Below are 12,540 nucleotides of genomic sequence, written 5' to 3'. Positions count from 1 at the left end.
GTGAAGAACAGGGAAGCCTGGCGCACTGCAACCCCTGGGGTTGGACACAACTTAGCAACAACAACATAACATAAACAGAGTCATGTGATACAGATCACAGTATGTTATCTGTTGACACTGGTTTTTTCACTCAAAACAGTGCCCTTGATATCTAAATTGCTATGTGGAGCAATAGTTCTTTGTCATTGCTGAATAATATTTCACAGTATGGATTACCGTGGTTTGTTTAATCATTCACCACTTAAGCAAAATTTTAGATGTTTCCAGTTTGGGACTACAACAAATAAAGCTGCTATGAACAACTGTATACAGGTTTTTGAGTGAACATAATTTTCATTTCTCTGGAATAAATTCCCAAGAGAAAAGTTTCTGAGTTGTATGGTAATGTACGTTTAGTGTTTTAAGAACTAAACTATTTCCAAAGTGGCTATACCATTCCCCATTGCCATCAAGAATATATGAGTGATCCTCATCTTTGCCAGCTTTTCGTACTGTCACTGTTTTTTATTTTAACTGCTCTCAACAGTATGCATTGTTATATCATCATGGTCTTAATTTGTATTTCCCTGTTAGAAAAGATGAACATCTTTTTGTCTGTCTACAATATTTCTTTCTGTGAAATATATCTTCATATATTTTGTTCATTTTCTACTTGGATTGCTTGCTTTTTTTTACCTGTTGGGTTTTGAGAGTTCTCTACATTTGTTCTCGATATGAGTCCTTTGACAGAAACAGGGATTGTGGCTTATCTTTTCATCCTATTAACAGGGGCTTTTGCAGAGCAACTAAAAAGCCTCTTGATGAGAGTGAAAGTGGAGAGTGAAAAAGTTGGCTTAAAGCTCAACATTCAGAAAACTAAGATCATGGCATCCGGTCCCATCACTTCACGGGAAATAGATGGGGAAACAGTGGAAACAGTGTCAGACTTTATTTTTCTGGGCTCCAAAATCACTGCAGATGGTGACTGCAGCCATGAAATTAAAAGACGCTTACTCCTTGGAAGGAAAGTTGTGACCAACCTAGATACCATATTCAAAAGCAGAGACATTACTTTGCCAACAAAGGTTCATCTAGTCAAGGCTATGGTTTTTCCTGTGGTCATGTATGGATGTGAGAGTTGGACTGTGAAGAAGGCTGAGTGCCGAAGAATTGATGCTTTTGAACTGTGGTGTTGGAGAAGACTTGACAGTCCCTTGGACTGCAAGGAGATCCAACTAGTCCATTCTGAAGATCAGCCCTGGGATTTCTTTGGAAGGAATGATGCTAATGCTGAAACTCCAGTACTTTGGCCACCTCATGCAAAGAGTTATCTCATTGGAAAAGACTCTGATGCTGGGAGGGATTAGGGGCAAGAGGAGAAGGGGACGACAGAGGATGAGATGGCTGGATGGCATCACTGACTCGATGGACGTCTCAGTGAACTCCGGGAGTTGGTGATGGACAGGGAGGCCTGGCGTGCTGCGATTCATGGGGTCACAAAGAGCTGGACACGACTGAGCGACTGATCTGATCTGATCTGATCTTGCAGAGCAAAGGGCTTAAATCTTGATGAAATTCAAATCATCAGCTTTTTCTTTTATGAATCATATTTCTACTCTCTTGTCTAAGAACTCTTCAGCAAGTCCAAGATCCTGAAGATTTTTTCCTGTTATCTTTTAAAAGTTTCATAGTTTTTTTTTTACATTTGATCCACTTTGAGTTAATTTTTGTGTAAGGTATGAGGTTTAGGTCTAGGCTAATTTTTTTTTCCCTAAAAGATATCCAACAACTTTTGTTGAAAAGACTCCCTTTCTTCTACTCCTAGACTGTATTTGTACCTCTGCCAAAAATCATCTGGCTGTACTTGTGTAAGGCTATTTCTGGATTCTCTGTTCTGTATCATTGATCTGTGTCTATTACTCTAGCAATACCATACAATCATGATTATTATAGCCGTATATTAAGTTTTAAAATCAAGGAGAATGACTCTTTCCACCTTGTTCTTTTTCAAAATTATTTTTTCCTGGGATTTTGATGGGAATCACACTAAATCTGTGTATCAATTTGGAAAGAATTGACATCTTTATTAGGTTGAGGCTTCCAATCCCTGAACATTTGTTTAGATCTACTCTGATTTCTCTTATTAACATTTCATAGTTTTCAGAATGTAAGTGCATACTTATTTAGCTAGATTTATATCCAAAGATTACATTTTCTATTTGAGTGATTGTAAATGGTATTGCATTTTTTTAAATTTCTACAACTTAATTATAATATACAAATATACGTTTGTCTTGTATTCTGATCTTTTGAACTCGTTTATTAGTTCCAGTTTCTACACTGTAGATTTTATAAGATTTTCCAGCAAGAAGATCACGTCATCTGTAAACAGGGAAAGTTCCATTTCTTCATTTGGGTCTGAATGCCTTTCAAGCTAGCTATATCATTATATTTGAAGTGAATTTCTCACAGACAGCATAAAGCTAGGTCATGTTTCTTTTTAATCTACTGTGACAATTTCTATCTTTTAATTGGTGTATTTAGATTACATATATTTAATGTATTTACTTTTATGCTAAGATTCAAGTGTGATTTTTTTGTTATTTTCTGTTTTTTTTTTTTTTTTACCTGCTTTCCTCTGAGTTACTTGAACATTTTTTAGAATTCCATTTTGATTTATACATAGCAATTTTCAGTATATCTCTTTGTAGAGATTCTTAGTTGTTGCTCTAGGTGTTTCATTTATATTCATAAGCTATCACAGCCTCTGGGCTTTCCAGGTGGTACAATTTGTAAAGAATCCACCTACTAATGCAAGAGACACGAGTTCGATCTCTGGGTAGGGAAGACTCCCTGGAGTAGGAAATTGCAACCCACTCCAGTATTCTTGCCTGGAAAATTCCTCATGGACAGAGGAGCCTGGTGGGCTAGAGTACATGGGGCTGCAAAGAATCAGATATAACTAAGTGACTGAGCACACATCACAGCCTACATTTTACTAATTCAAGTGAAGTGAAAATTATTACCTCCCTTTATGTCCCTTACCCTCCTCTATTAATAAGATAATTGTCTTAAATATTCCCTTTGCATGCATTGAGAAAGACATCTGACAGATATAATTCAGAAAAGTAGAAAAGGAAATTCTATCAGAGCTACCCATATTTTTGCTCTATGGATTGTTCTTCCTTCCCTCTTGTTCTTCCAAGACTACACCTTTTATCACTTCCTTCTTCATTAGAGAAATTCCTTTAGCTATTCTTTTAGGGTAGCTTTGCTGGCAACAAACTCAGTTTTCTTCATCTGAGAACATCTTAATTCGCCCTTCATTTGTGAAAGATACTTCTCTAAATACAGAATATGTACTAGGTTGACAGCTCTTTTCTTCCAGCACTTGAAAAAATGTTGTGCCACTTCCTCCTTCTGATATCCATGTTTTTGGATTTGCAGTCATTTTAATTGGTGTTCCCCTATAAATTATGAATTATTTCTCTCATTTCTTTCAGGATGTTTTTTGTCTTTACTTTTCAGTTTGAATATGAAGTGTCTCAGGGTAGATTTCTTTGGGAGACCCCTAGTAGGTTTTCACTCACTTTCAAATTTGGGGAATATTTAGCCATTATTTCTTCAAATATTTTTTCAGCCCCACCTTCTCTTACCTCTCTTTCTGGGACTCCAGCCATCCAAATGCAGAGCATTTCTTATAGGCCCACCTGTTCCAGAGGTTTTGTTCACATTCTTTTCAATCTATTTTCTCTCTATTGTTCACATTAGGTAATTTCTCTGTTTCTACTCTCATGTTCAGTGATTCATTCTTCTCTTCTCCATGTTTGTTTGTTGAGTTTTTAATTTCAGTTATAGAACATCCCAAAATTTACCACTCTAACCATTTTTAAGTGTAAAATTCAGTAGCATTGAGTACATTCACAACATAGTACGACCGTCCCATATCTAATTCCCAGGACTTTTTCATCATCATAAACAGAAACTGTACCCATTAAATAATCACCTATGAATCTAACTCTTGTAAGTGGAATCATACAATATTTGCCCTGTACCTTACTTCAGTTAGCACGCCGTTTTCAGGGCTCATCCATCTTGTTGTCTCCCATCTGAATTAAGGCTGAATAAAGTTCCGTTGCTTGTATATACCTCACTTTGTTTATGCATTCATCTGTCGATGGACATCCGGGTTTTTTCTGCATTTTGGCTATCATGAACTTTGGAATAGAAGTATCTGTTTAAGTCCCTGCTTTTAATCGTTTGAGGATATTCCTGGGAGTGGAATAGCTAGATCACATGGTAATCCTATACTTAATTTTTTGAGGAATTATCAAACTTTTTTGTTAAACAATTTTACATTAGCAATGCATAAATAACTCCAGATTCTCCACATCCTCATCAATATGTGTTATTTTTTGCTTTTTGATGATAACTAGTGGTCCTAATTGGTGTGAAGTGATATCTCATCGTGGTTTTGATTTGCATTTCCTTAAAGACTGTGATGCTGATCATCTTTTCATATGCTTATGGCCATTTGTATCTCTTCTCTGGAGAAATACCTACTCAAGTCTTTTGCCCATTTTTGAACTGAGTTGTTTTGGGTTTTCTTGTTGCTGAGTTGTAGGAGTTCTTTATATACTCTGGATATTAACTCCTTATCAGATACATAATTTGGAAATCTTTTCTCCCATGTGTTTTTTTCTTTTAACAGACCTTACTTTTTTAGAGCAGTTTTACGTTTATAGAAAAACTGACCAGTAAGTACAGAGTTTCCACACACCCTTCTCCCCTCTCCCACTCACCCCGATTTCCCCTTATTTACATCTTGTTTTAGTGTGGTACGTTGGTTACAACTGATGAACCAACATTATAAATTATTATTACCTGAAGTCCAGAGTTTAATTAGGGTCCACTCCTTGGGTTGTAGATTCTGTGGGTTTTTACAAATGTATAGTGACATGTAGCTAGTGTTACTGTATTATACAGAATATATACTGCCCTAAATACCCACTGTGCTCCATTCACCCCTCCCTCCAAACCCCTGACAACCAGTGATCTTCTAATGTCTTTGCTTTGTCTTTCCCAGATGGTCCTGAAGTTGGAGTCACAGAGTACGTAATCTTTTCAGATGGGCTTTTAACACCTCGCAATATCCTTTCAAGGTTCTTTCATGTCTTTTATGGCTTGATGGCTCATTTCTCTTTATCAATGAATAATATTCTACTGTGTACCACAGTTTATCTATTCATCTATTGAAGAACATCTTATTTGCTGCCAAAATTCCACTGGAATAATACTTAATACTTTATTAATACTTTATATCTTTTGTTTCTTTGATGATATTTTCTGTTTGTTTCAAGCACGCTCAAAATTGCCTGTTAAAGCATTTATTTGAGGGCTAATTTAAAATCTTTGTCAGATAACTGTTATCTGATTCATCTCTGCATTGGTGAGGACACCAATTAGGGTTAGGGTTAGGGTTAGAGACACCTCTTTTCTCACAGAGGTTGACAGCATCCTGATTTGGGGGATGAGGAGTGATTTTATCTTTTATTGAGGTCTGGTAGTCTAAGACACCGACTCATGTCTTTTGGGAGGGTTCCTGTGACACTGCTCCAGCAGGAAAAGAGGGACACTGGCTTGTTACTGTGGACAGGAGCGGAAGTCCAATCTCTCCATAAGGCCTCGGGTAACACCCAGGAAACGTGGGGCTTCTTGTGACTGCTAGGCAGGGATGAGAATTCATCCTCGGCTGATACCACCAGAGCGAGCAGGAAGAGAGGCATCTTATTACTGCTCCCCACAGCCACTGTGGGTGGGTAGACTTGTTCCTGCTGTAGGGTGGTAAATGTTCTGACTCTGCATTAGGTCACCTCTGATATCACCCCAGCAAACAGAAAAAGGAAGCTTCTCTTACTACCAGGTGGCAGTGGATTTCCTGGCTCCCCACATGGTCTCTGCTGACAATGTGGGGTTGGGGACTTCCTTACTGCCTGATGGACGCTAAAGTCTTAGTTCTCCACTCAGCCTTCTTTGATACAACAGTGGTGGGATGGGGGCCTTCTGGGGCAGGGTGGCAGAGGGTGGGGCAAGGTGGGCTCCTTGTTATAGTGTGACAAGGGTGGATGTCTAGGCTTTTATGGGGCTAGATTTCTCCTTGGTATTTGCTAAGAGTGGGCAGTTCTTATCTAAGAGTAATCTGCCTTGCTAGATTACCCATTTCCTAGTCCTTTGGCTAGGAGGCATGGCTTTTCTGACACCTTTTTTAATCTGCATCCCTTATTTCTGGTTGCCAGTTTTTCCAGTACTCTGCCTGGGATACCTGGAGCACAAAGAAAAACCAGAAACTTCCTACCACGTCCTAACAGTCACTGGGCACTGAGATGCCTAGCAACTCTTCCTTCTGCTCACCTGTCAAAGTGTTTTTAGGTTTGCTTCACACATAATATTCAGGGTTTCAGCTGTACTTAGTGGAAAGAGTAAGGAAAAGCAAGTCTACTCCATTTTCCTAGAAGAGGAAGTTTCTTTTAACAGCCTTGTTGGCTAGGAAAAATGGTAAGGAATCTATCTGCAATGCAAGAGACCCAGGTTCAATCTCTGGGTCAGGAAGATCCCTTGGAGAAGGCAATGGCAACCCCCTCCAGTTTCTTGTCTGGAGAATTCCATATACAGAGGGGCCTGGTGGGCCACAGTCCATGGGGTTGCAAAGAATCGGCCTCGACTAAGTGACTAACACTTTTCACTTCATTAATAGCTATTCCACAGGTCAGACACCAGGAGACCAGAAACAGGACTGAACTTGGGAGTTCACAGAACTGGAATCAAATTCCAGCTACACTGGGAGTTCAGGAAAATCCTAGCTCTGTCACTCATTAGTCAAATATAATAATTCTTTAACCTCTCGGAACTTTAGCTTCCACATCTGTAAAATGGAAGTGACACCACAGTCTTACAAGGTCAGGATGACGAAGTGAGGTTATGTACTTAAAAGCATCTGATCCAATACCTGGCACACAGTCTGTACTCACTCTGAACCTGTGTGTTTTCAAGATGGTTAAGATAAAAATGGAATGATTTTAGACCCATACAATTTAAATGAGTACTGAATGAGAATTTATTCTCTATCTTATTTTAATATAGGCCCCCACCCTAAATTAACTTAGGGACATATGCACAGAAACTAAGTGTAACCTGTAATTTCAGTGTAGAGATGAATTTGTCTTGATTTCTCACTTCTTGCTCTAGCTGGAGAATATTCTGGTATTTTTCAGCTTCAGAAACTGGAGCCCCTAGACCAAAATCATGTTCTTTGGTGGTAACCTGGTGGAAAGAATGAGAATAATACAGAGACATTTAGGTTTAAAACAGCCATGTGATTTCCCATAACAATTAAAATTTTGAAAATTAGTAACATTCAATTAAAAAAATGTTTTTAACCTTGTTCCACCAGGTAAAAGGACTTCATCAGGTTTTAGTTTCTTAAAACTACATTACAAAACTTTTTCCATGTGTTTTCTATATATGGAACTACAATCTTGAACACAATTTTTAAAAAACACATACCCCACTGTATATAAGGAAACAGGCTGCTGCTGCTAAGTCACATCAGTCGTGTCCAACTCTGTGCGACCCCATAGGTCGTGTCCGACTCTGTGCAAACCCATAGACAGCAGCCCACCAGGCTCCCCCATCCCTGGGATTCTCCAGGCAAGAACACTGGAGTGGGTGGCCATTTCCTTAGGGTCAGCAGCAATGGTCAACTTCCAGGTCTATGGTATTCAATACAGCAGCCACTAGCTACCTGTTCATTGCTGTTTTTGTGTATTAACAAAAAGATTTGCTACCCATATCACAAAGGGCTAACTTCCCTAATATATAAATAATTCCTATAAATAAAAAAAGGAAAAGAAATACTGTAATATAAAACTGGCCAAGAATAAGGGGCTTCCCAGGTGGCTCAGTGGTGAAGAATCCACCTGCATTGCAGGAGACCCTGGTTCAATCCCTGTGTCGGGAAGATCCCCTGGAGGAGGAAATGGCATCCCACTCCAGTATTCTTATCTGGGAAATCCCATGGACAGAGGAGCCTGGCAGGCTACAGTTCATGGGGTCAAAAAGAGCTGGACACGACTGAGCATGCACCCATGCACCAGGATATTTCACAGAAATGACTTTTAAATACATTTCAAGATATTTAATCTCACCATTTAGAGGGATACAAATTAAAACAACACTGAAATACCATTTTTTAACCATCGCATTGGCAAAGATCATAAAGTTGGTTATATAACTTAACATTCTCAAATATCACTAGTAGCAGTGTAAATAGATACGATATTTATGGAAACAACTGGGTAAAATCTAGCAACATTACAAATCTACACAGCTTCTGTACAAATAATTCCACTTCTAGGAATTTTTCTACATACATATTTGCACATGGGCAAAACAACAAGTGTTAAAGATTTTCCCCTTTAGCATACTACACATGGGATTTCCCACGTGGCCCTAGTGGTAAAGAATCCGCCTGCCAATACAGGAGACATAAGAGATGTGGGTTCGATCCCTGGGTCAGAAAGATTCCCTGGAGGAGGGCATGGCAACCCACTCCAGTGTTCTTGCCTGGAGAATCCCATGGACAGAGAAGCCTGGCAGGCCACAGTCCATAGGGTCATAAAGGGTCAGGCAGACACCATGAAGTGACTTGGAACGCACACATGCATACTATACATACTACTCTGCAGGTGCTTTTTTTCACTTGACTATGTATCTTAGAACCTGTATAATTTATGGAAATAATCTGTTCTCTCAATCAAGGCTGCCATTATGTTAAGAAAGAATTTGCTACAAGCAAAGCAACACAGATGCTGCGCTCCAGAACCTAGTTCTTGGCAAATTACAGGATCAGTATCCCCAGTCACTGAACTTGTGTCACACCCTGTGCAAACCAGCCCGTAGCAGTCTGATATGTTTATTTTTCTTTTTCCCTTTCTCTAACCAAGACACAAATCTGCTTTTTCTGTTCTCCAGTCTAGCAGTTCCTGCCTGTCCTAGAACGTAAGCATTAGACTCCACACAGCGTTTCTAATTATGAATCGTTTCAGGCCTTTATGGGTTAGGCTGAAATCCTAACCACCATTTCTTACATAGTTTCTGTTGAAAACATATTCTTAGTTATAAACATGCAACTCAGTATAACAATCAAATGACTCCTCACTACTTTTCAAATTTTAGTAAACGTGAATAGTTTGGGAATCTTGTTAAAATGCAGATTTTTTTTTAATTCAGTCGATCTGAAATATTGCATTTCAAGAAACTGCTCAGCGGGAATTTTCTGGTGATCCAGTGGTTACGAGTGCTTATTTCCAACCAAGGGGCTCGGATTCAATCCCTGGCCAGGGAACTAAGATTCTGCAAGCCCACAAGTTGCACAACTGAAAAATAAAAATAAATAAAACATGAAAAAGAAAAAGCTTCTCATACAGATGAACCTATTTGTAAAGCAGAAACAGAGACACAGGTGTAGAGAACAAACATATAGACAGCAAAGGGGTAAATGAGGGGTGGAATGAATTGGGAGATTGGGACTGACATATATACACTGGGGTTTCCCTGCTAGCTCAGTCAGTAAAGAATCTGCCTGCAGTGTGGCAACCCACTCCAGTATTCTTGCCTGGAAAATCCTACGGACAGAGGAGTCTGGCAGGCTACAGTCCATGGGGTCATGAGAGTCGGACATGACTTAGCAAGTAAACCATACATACACTACTGATCCCATGAATAAGATAGATAACTAATGAGAACCTACTGTATAGCACAGGGAACTCTATTCAGTGACAAAGAGGGGATATATAAATACATTTGGCTGATTCACGTTGCTGTACATCAGAAACTAACAGAACACTGTAAAGCAACTATACTCCGATAAATACTGAAAAAAAAAGAGTGGCATGAGAACTCTTAGTCGCACTAAGTGAGATTTAACTCCCTGAACAGGGATCGAATCTGGGTCCTCTGCATTAAAAGCATGAAGTCTTAGCCACAGGACCATCAGGGATGCCCCCATATTATCTTCTGCTCATGAGCCCTGCCCTCACCCTTTTCTCCACCAAAGTAAAAGAAACTTCTAATGCTGGGTCCAGCCCCAGCAGGATCCAAGGGTACCCTCAGGATGGACGGCGTCGGCAGCGAATGAATGACGGGGAGGCCAAGCTTTGGTGAGCGAGGCCCGTAACTTTATTTTCAAAAGGAGCTTTTATACCCTGACTTGTACATAGAGGAAAATGAAAGATGCAAGGTCATGCAGAGTCAGCCCAAACACTCCAGCAGTTTTGCCCTTATCGAAACCAGGATATTTTTCTGTATGCCTTTCCATAAACAAGGGTCTTATGCTATGTACATTATCTTCTGGCCTGGAGGCCTGTTGACATTTTATGACCCTTTTTTGATAAAGGTTGATCAACCAGAAAACTTGTTTTCCCTTGAAGTGTTTTTTCTTTATATTTCTAATCTGTGTCAGTCTCAGAAAGTACTAAACAGTTACATTCTCACGGAGCAAAGGTGCAGTGGGTCACAACAAAGAAAGAACTTATTAGCTCAAAGGTCTGATGTGGTTAATACCAAGCCTACTACTTGTTTTTCTTACATTCCAACTACATTAACTAACGCACTCGCAGGTGCACAATGGACAAGGGATATGGGAACTTGGCAGCAAGCATTGGCCCAATAATGAAGCCCTTTACCAGTATTATTCTAATAATTTTTCACCCCTTAAAGGGCTCTTTGCCCATTAGGACTTTTAGAATGTTTATGCTTCCCGTGCCTTTCATGGTTGGGAAGTTGTGAACAATCATGTGCGTTAGTGTTAAGAGTATGGATAAACCTGTCAAGCAAGCCAGAATGCTAATCAGAGGGATTTGAATTGAAATACTCCTTTCATGTCCAGGAGACTTATTAATTAGAGCCCTAAGTTGATTTTCTTCAGAGAAAGGTTGTCAGGGATAGCCCCCTGCTAATGTCAAAAGAGTTGGTGAAAAACATAATATAGTAAACAGCAGACAGACAGATTTTGGTTTTGGGGTAGATACCCGAGCAGGTCCAGGGAGTCCCTCGAGTCCTGATCTGTCTTGCCTGTCAGGTCTCTTCCGCATGACCTTGTCATGGGTGGGATCTCCCGTGGTGGCTCCCGGCATTCTAAGGCTTAAATTCCAAATTCACCAGGACGTTTTCTCTGTCTTCTCTGTCAAACAGTGATCACCTCTTCATTGAGACACCCAAGATACTGGTAATACAACAATTTATGTAGCTATGCATTTTCCGTGGTCTTCCTCACATAGTTATTAGTATCTTTCAGTTCGTTTAGTTCAGTTGCTCATTTGTGTCCGATTCTTTGCAACCCCATAGACTGCAGCACGCCAGGCCTCCCTGTCCATCACTAACTACCGAAGTTTACTCAAACTCATGCTCATTGAGTTGGTGATGCCATCCAAACATCTCATTCTCTGCCGTTCCCTTCTCCTCCTGCCTTCAATCTTTCCCAGTATCAGGGTCTTTTCTAGTGATTCAGTTCTTCACATCATGTGGTCAAAGTACTAGAGTTTCAGCTTCAACATCAGTCCTTCCATGAATATTCAGGACTGATTTCCTTGAGGATGTACTGGTTGGATCTCCTTGCAGTCCAAGGGACTCTCAAGAGTCTTCTCCAACACCACAATTCAAAAGCATCAATTTTTCGGTGCTCAGCTTTCATTATAGTCTAACTCACATCCATACATGATGACTAGAAAAACCATAGCCTTGACTAGACGGACCTTTGTTGGCAAAGTAATATCTCTGCTTTTTAATATACTGTCTAGGTTGGTCATAACTTTTCTTCCAATGAGTAAGCATCTTTTAATTTCATGGCTGCCGTCACCATCTGCAGTGATTTTGGAGCCCCCCAAAATAAAGTCTGTCACTGTTTCCATTGTTTCTCCATCTATTTGCCATGAAGTGATGGGATCAGATGCCATGATCTTAATTTTCTGAATGTTGAGTTTTAAGGCAACTTCTTCACTCTCCTCTTTCACTTTCATCAAGAGGCTCTTTAGTTCGTCTTCACTTTCTGCCATAAGGGTGGTGTCATCTGCATATCTGAGGTTATTATTTCTCCCAGCAATCTTGATCCCAGTTTGTGCTTCATCCAGCCCAGCATTTCTTATGATGCATATAAGCAAGGTGATAATATACAGCTCTGACATACTCCTTTTCCTATTTGGAACCAGTCTGTTGTTCCATATCCAGTTCTAACTGTTGCTTCCTGACCTGCATACAGATTTCTCAAGAGGCAGGTCAGGTGGTCTGGTATTCCCCTGTCTTTCAGAATTTTCCACAGTTTATTGTGATCCACACAGTCAAAGGCTTTGACATACTCAATAAAGCAGAAATAGATGTTTTTCTGGAACTCTCCTGCTTTTTCAATGATCTAGTGGATGTTGGCAATTTGATCTATGGTTCCTCTGCCCTTTTCTAAAACCAGCTTGAACATCTGGAAGTTCACAGTTCATGTACTGTTGAAGCCTG

General features: G+C 39.8%; 1 protein-coding gene across 1 annotated transcript in view; it reads right to left on the bottom strand.

Annotated features, from left to right (window-relative positions):
- Positions 1-12,540, bottom strand: part of TSGA10 (testis specific 10) — a 99,192-nt gene that overhangs the window by 76,791 nt on the left and 9,861 nt on the right. The window contains exon 2 of the mRNA XM_070379973.1: positions 7,171-7,299. Within this exon, the coding sequence (XP_070236074.1) occupies positions 7,171-7,299 (129 nt within the window). The remainder of the gene's footprint in view (positions 1-7,170; positions 7,300-12,540) is intronic.

This window comes from Bos mutus, chromosome 11 (assembly GCF_027580195.1).
Source record: "Bos mutus isolate GX-2022 chromosome 11, NWIPB_WYAK_1.1, whole genome shotgun sequence".
Classification (NCBI taxonomy): domain Eukaryota; kingdom Metazoa; phylum Chordata; class Mammalia; order Artiodactyla; family Bovidae; genus Bos; species Bos mutus.
Note: the sequence above shows the minus strand (reverse complement) of the source record. Positions and strands in the feature narration are given on the sequence as shown.